The 13,837-nt window shown below is 44.4% G+C and overlaps 2 protein-coding genes across 2 annotated transcripts; one reads left to right on the top strand and one right to left on the bottom strand.

Moving 5' to 3' along the window:
- Positions 1-1,485: 1,485 nt before the first annotated feature.
- On the bottom strand, positions 1,486-4,654 carry LOC111144382 (beta-defensin 105A-like). Its single transcript, XM_022498658.1, has 3 exons — positions 4,588-4,654; positions 4,201-4,242; positions 1,486-1,613 (listed from the first exon to the last, which is right to left on the bottom strand). The coding sequence occupies exons 1-3, from the start codon at positions 4,652-4,654 to the stop codon at positions 1,486-1,488; spliced, it is 237 nt and encodes a 78-aa protein (XP_022354366.1).
- A 4,754-nt stretch (positions 4,655-9,408) lies between these two features.
- On the top strand, positions 9,409-12,187 carry LOC111144378 (beta-defensin 15-like). The gene is made up of 2 exons (XM_022498654.1): positions 9,409-9,457; positions 12,036-12,187. The coding sequence occupies exons 1-2, from the start codon at positions 9,409-9,411 to the stop codon at positions 12,185-12,187; spliced, it is 201 nt and encodes a 66-aa protein (XP_022354362.1).
- Positions 12,188-13,837: the final 1,650 nt, after the last annotated feature.

The raw sequence follows: 13,837 nt of genomic DNA, 5'->3' as shown, positions 1-13,837 counted from the left end.
TCTGAGTTAATTCCTGTGAAAATGAGGGAAACACTCTCAGGTTGGCAAAGGGGACGACTCAGATCTCTTTTGGAGGATAACTGATCCCATCTAAATCGGTCTGACAGTAGAGCCATTAGAAAAGCCCAATCAGTCAGGCTCCAGGCATGAAAACAGCTCCCACACAGGGTAGTTTGATAGAGATGATTTAACATGGAGAGGACGTGATAAAGTGTTGGAAGAGCTGACCATGCATAAAGGGAGCAATGGGGCAGCCCCAGGGTTAGCCCTAGCTGGAAGCCCCCACTGCCCAGTGGCTGGGAGGAAAGCAGGAGACCATGGTGTGACCCAGAAGCTAGGACTGGCTACAGGGGCTGTGCCTGCAGCAGCAGGACAGATGGAGAAGCCGGGACCCAGAAGCAGGGACTCGTTATTGGAGATGGAGCTGCTGCCAGAGCAGAGGGTAGGGGAGAGAAACCGGGGCTCTGCCTTCTTCCCATCTATCCTCCCACCACACACTCACATTGATAGAAGCCAGCTGGACGCCAGCAGGTGTGGAGAATGTAGTTTGCAGAGAGTAGTGCCAGTTACACAGAGCAGAGCGGGGAAAGGACAGGGAGCGTGAAACAAGAAATGATACAATGCTAACGCAGATGTGAAGCTAAATAACGTCAACCCGCCATGTGAAACTGAGGGATCAGATTTGAGGAGCTGCTCATAGGATGAATAATTTTGACCTTTATTGTGTGAAGCTACAAATTTTATTTCATAAGGCAGAAGTTATACAGTCAACCATTCATGCATAGACCATGTTGAGCATTTTAAATTAATCTCTGACATTTTCACTTACTGGCAAGAAGAGAAGTACAAAGTTGGTGCCATGGACATTAACTGAGTAGGTACGAGTGGCTTAAAAAATACACCATAAGTACTAGAATCAATGACTGACAGTGTGTTGGATAGTATATGGATAATTTCTTGTATGCTATAGAATTGTAATTCTATTAACACAGATGCAGATCCCATTTCTGTTTATCTTTTTGGTTAAAATTATTACATATAGATGGGTACAAAAGAACATGATAGGGGTGATCACACCTTTTCTTGTCTCCCAGGCTATGATCTTGAAGAAATGAAAGTTTCTCTGACTCTCAAATACAAATGGAAATAACATTCTTCAAATACAAATGGAGATAATAAAATCATAAGGTGATCTTGAGCCATATGAAGGAAGTGTGGGGGAAAGATTTGAAAGCTATAAGGGACTCTACCATTATGTAGTTGTCGTATCTGAGTAGGCTACTAACTACACACTCAGATCTTGATTTTTTAAGGATTATCTTGAAACATAAGCAAAGAAACAACAACAACAAAAAAAAAGGGAGAGAGACATGAGAAGGATTCTGAGACTCACTCACAGTGTGATATGGGTAAGGCTCGCAAATTCGCTTGTCTTCCCTTGAATACCAAGTCCCCCTTGGAAGGCCAGAAGAGTGCTGGCCTGCTTCATTTGATCTTCGGTCGGCAACAGAAGAAGTTCATCCTGCATTGTCCAATAACCTTCTCGTCCTCGGTACACATCCTCCTGCATTTTCCCCGGCCCAGCCAGCACGGCTCACAAGGAGAAAACTCACCTAGGCTGACAAAGAACAGCTGAGACATCTTTCCAGGGACTCCCCTGAGGTGGGGAGAAGGTCAAAAGCCATCAAAAAAAGGTGAGGGTTTGTGGTTTGTATGACTTTAAAGAGTGTTTTTAAAGAACCAGGCCTGATTTTTCAAAGAGCTCTGCTTTCTTCAGGATGGAGGGGGCAAGAGTTAATGTTGAAGCAAGAGATAGGCACCATCCCTGTTCTCTATGCCTTGCATGGGTCAAAAATACTGTAGAACCATAAAAATACATCCCTGATACTTCTGCGAAGGTTACAGGTTGAAGGTGGAAAGGCCACCTTGTGGTTTAGAAAGGTCCTCCAAGGTAGAGGTAAAGTTAGGTAAAGGTAGAGATAGAGGTAAAAGGTAGAGGTAAAGTCAGTGCTGGTTGAGTCTGGTAATGGTGGTGTGTCCTCAGTAAATTGCCTGGTCTTAGCTTTCTCATTTGTCATATCGACTTTCTAGAAATACTTGTCTACACTGTAAATTTCTCTAGTGGTCAAATGGAGTAGTTTATGTGAGAACATTTTGCCAAACACTATGTCTTCCATTAGTTACTTTTGTTGTTGTTACTTTAAACAGAAGCTTTTTTATACGACCGACCACAAAAAATTTTCCAGGGTAAATTTCATGGACCAGGTAGGTAGGGCCTTTGCCAGCCAAGAATCTATTTGCTGATCCGGTTCTCCAGGGGCAACATTTATGTTGTAACCCCTTATTCTCTGTCCTATTGACCACCCTCTTCTCAAGAACCTCAGAACTATGTGGAAGCTTACAGGTTGGTCTCCTACTGCAACCATTCACTGAGCTCCTTGACAGCCCATTTGCCCATCACCAGTGACTATTTCAGCCTTTATTATGCTCCCTGTCTCACCACCTGCTCCTCCTTCTCACATCATTGCTCAGTAATGAGCCCAGAGTTGGTCCCTTCCTTGGATGCATTCCATAACTTGATGCTGGATCTCCTGAAGTTGCCCACCTAACTTCTGAACACTAACCCGACACTCTTTGTGTTCATGCTAATTGCTGTTTGCATTGTGCTGAAGCTTGCTGGGGGAGTGGGGGAGCCGTGGCTGTCCAGTTGCTTCTGTGAAGTCACCATTACAGGCAGTCTTTGCTTTGGTAAGCCCAGGTCCTCATCACCTGCCTCTTCTGCTTGATGTCATGCACTCATCACATGTTGTGTTAAGAGTCCTGATCCTGAAACAAAGTCCCTAATGACTTGTATTCCAACCTGCTTTGATGAGAGGTGAGGACAGATGCAAGATCACATTCTACTGAAGATGCCTTTCTGCTAGCAGCATTTTACGCCAAAGCTGCCTGATAACATTTATAAAAAAGAACCAATGCTTACTACCCACCCACGCCCCATGACAGTCTAGCCCTACAGTACAATTCAGTGACTCTGAGGCATCTCTGCTCAATCAGCATATGCAGCCTTGGAACCAGATAGGATATGAATTATGTTGTAATCCTAATCTGACCCACTCTTTGGCATGCCAGGGATTATCTCTAGATGCCCATTTGCTGCTGAATTAGAACATACATTCTCCCACCCATCACCCTGAGGACCCTCTCTGGATGCGTTTATATTCAGGGTTTTTATGCAATGGACAGGGTGATTATTTGTGACAGAATCTGCTCTTTGCAGGCTGTGGACAGTCTGATTATTCAGTGCTACAGTTTTGTTGAAGATTTTGTATGCCACCTCTGCTTAAAGGTATTGGTGGGCACTGTTCTACCTGACTGAGAATCAGAGAATTAAAACTTTGTGACCCTCGCGTCCTGAGTTGGAAGCCTAGCTTACCACTTATCATTGTATCATCTAGGCAAAATGACTGAACGTCGCCTCTATGTCTCAGCTTTCCCATCTTCTATAAGGTGGCAGTTACAATAATCCCACGTCATAGGGATGTTTGAAGATTAAATGACATAATCCACATAAAGTTAACAGACTGTCTGGCACATAGTCAGCACTCAGTGACTAGTAATAATCCGAATTTTTTTTTCTTGCTCCACAATTCTGTCTAAACACTTTTAAATTCTGTTTGCAATTACCAGGGGTATTTCTTTCAGTTCTGTTTATAATATGCTTTCTTTCTGTAGGAGATGAGTGCACAGACAGAGATCGGGGGCTCTCCACTCTTCACAGCTCTTCTGTGATGGTGACGAGATTTCACTTTATTTAATCCTTCCTAGATTAGTACCATAGTTTGGAACACATTTTGCTGGGTTTGGGAGCAGAGCCTATAGGACACAGATGAGGATGTTCTCCGAGCAGTCAGTGCTCATTGGCTGGTACAAGCGTATCCTCTAATCTTGCTTTTATGAACACCATGAGCTAATGACACTAGCCACCAGGTCCAGATCCCTACGGCCAAAATTCCATTGCAGTAACAGAGATTTCTCTGTGAGATGAAAATACAAGTAAGAGAAGACACACACAGACATCTGGGATTTCAGGCAACTCTATTCTCACTATCATTTCCATCACTCCTTGTCGCCAGAAGTCAGAGGGAGCTGACAGGCCAGAGGACCTAAAAGTAGAAATTATGCACAGGGGATTCAACTTACCTCCTGGAAGTGGCTCAGAATACTCCAGTCCTGCCTGGCACCCTAAGTTCAAAACAACACATTTTGGATATTAAAATCAGTGCAGGAAATAATGTTGTATAAAACAGTATTTCCAGCTCCACACATCTGCTATCAAAGGACAGCAGATCACAGAGACCGTATCTTTGATCTACTTCTGAAGGTCAGCCCTCCCAGTAACCAGTAAGAAGTTTTAAAAAGGCGGGGGGAGGGTAGTGGTTTGCTTAGAAAATGCCGCTGCGGAGTCAAGAAGATCCCATGAGACGCTCAGAGGGGAGCCGACCATTACTCTCAATTTTACGATGGTCTATGGAAGAGCCTTAGGCTTTATGATCTGCGCCCTTCACCATCCCATCCTTTGGCAATTACCTGATAGAAATTGAGCCAAAATGAAAAAGGCAAAGACAAAAGAAGACATCTTTCTGCTTAAGGTCATCTCTGAGGGATGGTTCCTCAGAGCAGAGGTTTGGGGACTCTCTGAGAAGACAGGAGGCTCACTTATATTTGTAAATAATGGGGAATGCTCTTGGTCAGTGAAGTGAATCAATAAAGAAAGCACATTTATATGCTCCATTTCCCAGGATCAAGGACAGATATGATGGACAATAACCCTTGGTCTCCATTAAGCCTTGTATTCTGGGAGCTCCGGCCAGGATAGTGCAAGGAACTCGAGGTCAGGGGCTGGAAAACCAGGAGCCACCCCAATCCTCCTGACCCAGCAAGTAGGAGCCTGCTACTCCCTTTCTCTCTCAGAATTTACCCTTCTCTTCCATTGAATAAGGAGCCACTACAGTTGCTGAGAGACAACAAGTTCTTCAGCCAGCCTCTCAGGATTGGTGTCAAGCTCTGGTGATTATGGGGATGTGTTTGGAACACAGGGAAGGCTTGGAAGGAGGCCTGGTGCCCTCTAAGAGCCCAAGAAGCAGGCTCTGTTCCTTCCCCGGCTCTCATTTGTACTACCTGTCAATGTCCCCAGGAGCAAGGGGGTGGGTGTCATTTCGCCAAGTGAGCTCTGAATCCCTGATCCTGTAACAATGTCGGCTAGCAGCCCGAAGGCATAATTACTATATCCTTTTTTTTTTTTTTAAGATTTTATTTATCTATTTGACAGAAGTAGGCAGAGAGGCAGGCAGAGAGAGAGAGAGAGGAGGAAGCAGGCTCCCCACTGAGCAGAGAGCCCGATGCGGGGCTCGATCCCAGGACCCTGGGATCATGACCTGAGCCGAAGGCAGAGGCTTTAACCCACTGAGCCACCCAGGTGCCCCACTATATCCTTTCCACTCATCAAGAACATGGGCATCAAAATCAACACTTATATCACCAAATAAGTCCTGTCCTATTGCTTGTGCTTACAGAAGGCTCTGTTCTTCACTTTGGGAAGGCGATAGGAGCACTGAACCAGGCAGACTATGGTCAGGTCGGTTTAGCAAGTACGTGACCCGGGCAGGTTGCTTACTTGGTTAAACCTGTTTCTAAGTCTTAACATGGGGATGTAATAAAGATACGTACTTCATAGGATATTTAAAAGGACACACTGAACTGAGCATCAAGGGGCTATCAGATCCTAGGCTTGGACTGATTGCAGATGTACCTAGTAATGGGATGGAGGTGTCTCAGGGATAACAGTGCCATGGTGTAGGCAGGGAATCTTGGCAGGAGGAGGCCTCTCCCCAGCCCCCAATTCAATACCAATTGCCTCCCGGCACAGACACTGAGATATCCTTGGAGAGCTGGTCACCATGGCTGACCATGGGTGGGAGTGGCAGACTCACGGAGGAAACACACCTGGCCTGACTCTGTCTTCAGTGAGACTTGGTGGTCCTGCGGCAGGTGTCCTGGAAGGGCAACCCAGCAGACGCTGGACCATACAGAGATATGCAGTGTCAATGAGCAGATCCGCGGGCACCTGTGAGGGTCTGTAAGTGTCCTGCAAGTACTCTTGTGCCTGAGGAATTGTGATATTAAATAGCAAAGAAAAATATCTATGACAATAAAGAAGATGTGGTGTATATATATACAATGGAATACTATACAGCCATCAAAGAAATGAAATCTTGCCATTTGCGATGACATGGATAGAACTAGAGGGTATTATGCTTAGCGAAATAAGTCAATCAGAGAAAGACAACTATCATATGATCTCCCTGATATGAGGAAGTGGAGATACAATGTGGGTGGTTTGGGGGGTAGGAAAAGAATAAATGAAACAAGATGGTATCAGGAGGGAGACAAACCGTAAGAGACTCTTAATCTTACAAAACAAACTGAGGGTTGCTGGGGGGAGGAGGGTTGGGAGAGGGTGGTGGGGTTATGGACATTGGGGAGGGTATGTGCTATGAGAAAGGTGGTACTATGGTGAGTGTCGTGAAGTGTGTAAACCTGGCGATTCACAGACCTGTACCCCTGGGGCTAATAATATAGTATATGTTCACAAAAAAATTAAAAAATTATAAAAAGAAAAAGAAAATAATAAGAGAAAAAAAAATCTATGACAGAGGAACTCGGTGCCTTTAATGGCACCTTTTCCCTGTTTCCTGAACATGGGCACTTGTATTTTCATTATGTGCTTGGGCCAGCATGTTATGTAGCTGGTCCCGACCTGGAGTGAATGTCTAAATAAGAAGACTCTTGCAGCTCTCAAATTAAAGGGTTGGTCCTTGTCATAGGGATCTCAAGACCTCTTTGCTACATCAGTGGGCCAATGAGGTGGTCCCTCTGTATAGTGGTCCCTGTGGTGCTCACTTCTACAGCTCAAAGTGCCCTGCTCCAAGCTCAAATTCTTCCATACCTGAGTGCTTCAAGTATGGTGCAACTAAACATTTGTTTAGCCATTTAAAGCCCACCTGCTTTGTGTGCCCCCCCAAAGTGCCCCCAACACCTGCTAACATAGACAAGACAAAGCCCACAGCATTAAGACTCCAAATTGCCAATGCCCTCCTGAGAGCTGTGATCCCAAGACTCCCCACCTTGCTGCTGAGACGTATCATCTAGACATGTGAGCCTTTCTCTAGTGCCCCTCTCCTCTGGGAGTTCCCTTCCCCTTTCAGGGGATGCATCATGCTGCGATCTCTGGCAGGGTGTTCCCCCATGCAACCCTGTCCAGATGCCACCTGATGCCACCTCTCTTCCTTGAGCAGCCCCCACACCCTGGAACTCATCACACTCCAGACCTTAGAATTCAGCCACTCCGAGATGTCTGTCCTCTCCACAGTGAGGTGTGAATAGGCTGGCTCTTAGCCCTTAGGAGAGGGGGTTGACTCTTTGGAGTGCTCAGACAAGATTACATATGCCATGGCTGAACAACTGTGTCCTCCTGACATTCATGTGGAAACCTTATCCCCACAGTGATGGGATTTGGAGGTGAGCCTTTGGAATGTGATTAGGTTAAGAGCCCTCATGAATGGGATTATTGCCTAATAAAAGGAATGCCAGAGAGCTCCCTGTCCCCACCCTCTGAGGGAGGACACAGGGAAAAGTCATCTGTAGCTCAGAAGAGGGCCCACACCAGCACCTGGTCATGTTGGTGCTCAGTCTTATATCTCTAGCCTCCAGGACTATGGGAAATGAATATTTGTCGTTTATAAACCACTGCATCTGTGGTATTTTGTGATGGCAGCTCAAAGGGACTGAGACATCATCTGAGTTTAGAGGAGAAGCCATGTGAAATCCTACCACCACCTGGAGTTCTCATCACCTTAGTAACATTCAATTGTGCCAAAGGGTCCAACTATGATTCCCTTAAGTTTGCAACCTTCACTTCCTGATGAAACAGACTAGCCTTAAGAAGCAGAGATAAATGACATAATGGGGTAATAAAGAAGACCGATGAGGCTGTGGGTGTCACTTTAAGATGTTTGGAAGTTTGTCTTTTCTTATGGATTTAAATCATTTTAATTGAAAAAATAAAATAATTTTAACTGTGGATTGGAAGGGAATAGAGAAAAGTTAAAAATGTGTCCCTTTTCTCAGAGTTATTTATGTATTCGATCATTTGTTGATATCAGTGTGGCACAAGGAAATAAATGGATGGTCTTGTCCAGATCTCATACAAAAACCATGTTTTCAATGACACAACAAGCATCTATTGCTTTTCAAGAGTTTATGATTATTTTAACAAATGCTTCTAAGGTATTTCAACTTTTAGTAGCAATACTAATGCGGAGTGATCATGAGGGAGGCTCGTCTCCCCAGTGTTGCATTAAAGAGAGGTATTCCACCAGAAGGAAGAATTAAAGTGGATAATTCAGGACATTCTCTCCACCCACTTAGTTGAATTACTGCAGATTAGGAAAAAAAATAAAATTAGTGGGAGTCTGTGACATTCAGAGTATATAGCTATTATATATATATATATGTATATATACACACGCATATATAGTCATAATCAAATATCGTATAAGCTCAGAACTGTCTGGGGAGCTGTTTGAGGATAAAATAAGATAATGTGTGAAACACTAAGTGTGTAGCACTTATTTTTAAGATTTATTTATTTATCTGAGAGAGAATGAGGGAGAGAGAGATGGAGGGTAGAGGGAGAGGAAAGAGAAAGAATCACAAGCAAGCTCCCCACTGAGTGCAGGGCCTGATACAGGGCTGGATCCCAGGACCCTGAGATCATGGCCTGAGCCAAAATCAAGAACCACTCAACCAGCTGAGCCACCCAGGCGCCCCTGTGTATCAATTAAAAAATAATAATAATAAAAACACAACCTTCAGTAGAACAGCTTGCCAAATGTACACAGCTCCTGCATATCAGAGCTGGAATTCAGACCCCACTGACTGTGTTATGATGTTATATACTTACTCTCCTTTTACATATGAGTGAACCAAAGCTATGAAGGAGCATAGGCAGGACTAGAAACCCAAACTGCCAGGTTCCAGACCTTTTGTTCCCGCTGGTGCCTCTATCTATCTGTCCTTGGTCACCAATGCACCCTCTGCTCTGTTTTTGCTTCTTCCCCATTGTCCTTCTTGGGAACTTTCCAGAATCAGAAAAACAATGAGCCACAGACTGCCACCCACTGAGATGTGTGGGCTCTCGTCAGGGGAGCATGGACAGGCCCTCGTTTCTGACATGCCTCGCCGATCAAGATGTTCTTTGGTTTAGAGAAACGTATAAATGTGGGTGTTTTGCTGTTTTTTAAATTTTTATCATGGACACTGTGCTGATCTTTCAAGATCCTGCGAGTCATGAGGACATTCCTCTTTGTCTTTGCTCTTCTCTTCCTTCTGGCCCCAGGTAAAATCAACGTTGGTCTTTGCAGGAAAGGTTATAGAGGTGGTGGCCTAGAGACAGGGTCTGCCTCACTGAGCACCTGGGTGTGCTCAGCCCGGTGAACCTGATGGGGAACATTTGCTACAGGAGGTGCTACCCCCTAACGCCTTTTCTGTAAATCCCTTTCATTTTTCATTATTGTCTAGGATGGGCTATCACAGGGTTGAAGAAGATATGCAGGAAAGATGCCCTTTGGTCCCCAGGGCCATGCTCATTAACAAAAACAAAAATTGGGGGAAAAATATAAAAACAAGCGTAGGCATCAGTAGATTTAAAAAAAAAAATAATTGTGGGGCACCTGGGTGGCTCAGTGGGTTAAAGCCTCTGCTTTTGGCTCAGGTCATGATCCCAGAGTCCTGGGATCAAGCCCCGCATTGGGCTCTCTGCTCAGCAGGGAGCCTACTTCCTCCTCTCTCTCTCTGTGCCTGCCTCTCTGCCTACTTGTGATCTCTGCCTGTCAAATAAATAAATAAAATCCTTAAAAAAAAATTGTGATAGAGATGGTAAGGAAAAGAGCCAGAAAAAAGAGTACTGGACAAGGAAAGGGATGGAGGTCCCAGTCATGGCACAGGTCAAACAGTACCCTGAAATTGTCACTCCTTCGCCACACTCCATGAGACTGGGTCCTGTGAAAAATGCCTCAGACCAAAGTGCAAGGAGTTTTCCAATGCTAAGTCCTTTAAGGAAACTCTGTCCTACTTTTTTTTTTTTTTTTAAGTAGGCCAATGTTGGGCTTGAACTCAGGACCCTGAGATCCAGACCTGAGGTGAGGTCAAGAGTCAATTGCTTGACTGACTGAACCACTAGGCACCCCAGCTGTGTCCTCCTTCTAATGTAGTGATGTTCAGAGCAATTCTTTCAGCCTGGAAGGCCTGTTTTACATATATTTTTCAGATACAGACACTGGGCCTCAGCTGGGCGAGGCAGCCTCACGGAGTCCTACAGATAAGCGGGAATGAAGTCAGGACTGGAGAGTCCATATCCAGTCTCTCATCACACTCTTCTGCTCCTGGGAGCCATCAATGGCTCCCGTCAGATTAAAGTCCAAGACCAGATTCATCCCAGTTTCCAGAGAGCTGAAGAAAGGGCTTTTTAGAACCTACAATGAGTCCAAGTTGGTGCCAGATGCCACTGATGTCCCCTTAGGAGGCTCGGAATTCTCACACCTGCTGTATATGTGGCTGGTAATTTTTTGCAATAAGACTGTGTGAGTAGATTCTGTGCCAGATATACAGGGATCCAAGACCTGCGGTGATCTGTTCACTCCACTGGCCTCGAGGTACACATTGGAAAGTGACCAAGACCCCCTTTTCCGACCAGTCAGACTTATTATATACTTAGTTGACACAATATGTGGACATGTAATATGAAATTATCTAATAAAATCAAATGGAGCTGACCTCTTACTATGCCAAATGCACACACACAGAGTTCCATTGACCTCTAGATGGGTGCATGTGAGATCCATTTGAAGGCTTGTACACACAGGTGCTCCTTCCCTTCGCGGAGGCTTTCTGGTTTTGGACCATTGCTGTCAATTGCATGTAGTACAAGAGTGAGGTCCAGCACCTCCAGCCTGGGATGACCTTACAACACTAGGAGGGCAGTTAGAGGCCCCTGCAGTGGGAGACACAGTTCCCTGAGCTTTGAAAGATTGGAGTACGTGTACTTACGAATTCAGTGCTGATGCTGGAAATGATTAAGCACATGCTGGTACCATTCCACCCAGGTTTAGTTTTACACGTACATGGATCAGCCACCTCTGTGTGTTGACCTCAGTTTCAATTTGTGGACATCTGACGCTATCCTTACATATCATTATGCATGTATGTACGTACATACCTGAGGTTAAACTCTAAAGTATTATTTCTGATAGGATGCGCGTCTCTCCTTCACCTGAAATGGGCTTGTCTTATGATTGCTGCTGTTAGAGTGTTACGGCAGAGCTGGTATTCTGTGCAGGATAGACACGAGGAGTCTTGGAGAGCCGCTCCCAGCATCTGCCCTTGCCTGCTCTTGAACACATTGTGCAAAATGTGGAAAAGAAATTGGATTGAGCCTTTCTAAGCAATCTTTTTCCTGCCACCTGCAACAGTAAATGTTTCCCTTTCTGTATATTTATCCTTGTTTACTCCGGTCTTGTACCATCTCCCCAGCCTCAGACCTGCCCTGCTCTCACCAGGGAGCACTTTGACAGTGAGCTGGGGAGTTACTCACCCTGGAGGGTTTACAGGAATAAGGTGATCATGACCCCAGTAGTTTCTGGTAAAAGAACAAAAGCTTCTGCTTCTCAAAGCCCCCATGCAGCCTAACCCCAAATGCCAGAACACGAATCTGTTCTTCCTGGTCTTTAATCCACCTATGGCAAAAAATCAGGAAAATCAAAAAAGAGAAAATAGTTCCCTACCATCTCATCTACTGGCAACGGGAGACACTCTGTCAGCTTATAAAGAAGTCTTTACTAATTGGTTACGTGACCATACCTGGTAACTGGACATACCTGAGGAGAGAATTAATCCGGGTGGCTCTTTCCTTTGTATAGCCAGGAATGCATTTTTTGATGAGAAGTGCTTCAAGTTGAATGGGAGATGTGTGAATTCTTGTCTGAAACATGAAGAACTCGTCGCTCTCTGCCAGAAGTCTCTGAAATGCTGCTTGACGCGCCAGCCGTGCTTGAAGAGTAAAGATGATTGAACCTGAAGGCTCTGGCTTTCCAGAGCCGCAACAATGACCTAGTTTTGTCTTCTCTCCAGTGAGGAGACATTTCAATAAGAATAAATGACTGTCTTCTAACAATCTGTCAATTGTTTCACTTAGAACAGCAAACTGTGAATAGCTAACCTTGGTAGCCTGCCTACTGGCTTCTTTTCCTATAATTCTTTGGTAAGGGGATTTTCCCAAAACCATCTGATGTTTCTTTTTAAAGGGGACTGGTAAAAACTATAAGTCAACAAACCTCTAGCTTGCCCTAAGGTGTCAGCCCCCACCACCTGTTGAGATAGATGATAGATAAGTGGTTGGTAGAGAAAGGGACATATATTTGTATGGGTAATTATATTAATGACAGATAGATAGCAGATAGATTTACTTATTAAGGACTCTCATGTGTCATACACACATCTAAATTAATGGTCTTGACCCCATGGCTTTAACTGGAGACAGTTAAATACTCCTTATACTCGTCCCCTATCCATAAGTCTGGAATCAAATTTACTGATGGGCAGAGGACTGTAGGTAGCTATAGTAGTTCTGATGACCTGGGTCCTGGTCCTAGATTGACCATCTATGATTTGTCAAATTACTCCCTGACTCTAAGCATTCATATTACCTGCTTCAATTAAGGATTCCTGGTCAAGTTCCCAAGGCCTAAGATCCAGCCCTGGTTCCCTGCTGGATCAGAAATCTTGCCTTATTTCCCTCTTGATTATTCAAGGTCAGTGTATTTAATCCTGTTGGAATCAACAATCTTTTTTTAAATTTTTTATTGTGTTATGTTAATCATCATACAGTATGTCATTAGTTTTCAATGTAGTGTTCCAAGATTCATTGTTAACAATCCTTTTAAATGACACTTTTCTGTTTTGAGGTATTTATAGAGTCATGTACAGTTGTAAAACATAATATAGATACATCTCTACCTTTTAATGCAGTTTTCCCAATAGCACAACCAGAGAATAATATGACCACCAAATACTCACATGATACAAAGCAAATGCATCACCACAAAGAACCCCTGCCATGTTGTCCATTCAGAGCCACACCCTCTTCCCTCCTGCCTCCACCTCCACCTTAACTCCTGGTAGGGCTGATCTGTCTTCCACTTTACAACTTACCCTTCAGGAATGGAATCCCTTCAAATAAATGGAATCATGCAGAGGTAGCTTCTGGGGACTGGCTTTTTTACTTGCTGTAGTTCTCTGGAGATTCTGCAAGGTTGTGTATCTCAGGGCGTCTTCCTCTTTGTGGTTGTGTTGTGGCCACAGTATGGGGGTAGCACAGTTTAACCATTCGCCTGTTGGAGGACAGCTGGGTCTTTCCCAGGTTGGTGCTATTACACATAAAGTTGCTGTCAACATTTATGCTTTTTAGTTTTTAAAAAAACTTTATTTATTTATTATTAGAGAGAGAGAGAGAGCAAACAAGGGAACGAGCATGGGGAGAGGCAGAGGGAGAGGGAGAAACAGACTCTCTGCTCAGTCAAAGCCTAACGCATATGTTTAACTCACTGAGCCACCCAGGTGCCCCAACATTAATGTTTGTAGGTTTTTCTTCCTTTCTCTGAGATAAGTGTCCTGACATGCACTGCCAGGTCCTATGGTTGCGAGTTTAGTTTTTATGAGAGAG

This window comes from Enhydra lutris, unplaced genomic scaffold, assembly GCF_002288905.1.
Source record: "Enhydra lutris kenyoni isolate GAN:26980312 unplaced genomic scaffold, ASM228890v2 scaffoldscaffold11, whole genome shotgun sequence".
In the NCBI taxonomy this organism is placed as follows: Eukaryota; Metazoa; Chordata; class Mammalia; order Carnivora; family Mustelidae; genus Enhydra; species Enhydra lutris.
The sequence above is the reverse complement of the archived record's forward strand: the minus strand, read 5'-3'. Positions and strand labels throughout refer to the sequence as shown.

Excerpts from the sequence above, each read along its gene's own strand:
- LOC111144382 (XM_022498658.1), bottom strand. The coding sequence starts at position 4,654 with ATGACCTTAAGCAGAAAGATGTCTTCTTTTGTCTTTGCCTTTTTCATT. Across the intron at positions 4,243-4,587 it reads TTTGGCTCAATTTCTATCAG|GGTGCCAGGCAGGACTGGAG; the intron begins GTAATTGCCAAA and ends TTTTGAACTTAG. Across the intron at positions 1,614-4,200 it reads TTCTGAGCCACTTCCAGGAG|GTGAGTTTTCTCCTTGTGAG; the intron begins GTAAGTTGAATC and ends TTGTCAGCCTAG.
- LOC111144378 (XM_022498654.1), top strand. The coding sequence starts at position 9,409 with ATGAGGACATTCCTCTTTGTCTTTGCTCTTCTCTTCCTTCTGGCCCCA. Across the intron at positions 9,458-12,035 it reads TCTCTTCCTTCTGGCCCCAG|CCAGGAATGCATTTTTTGAT; the intron begins GTAAAATCAACG and ends TCCTTTGTATAG.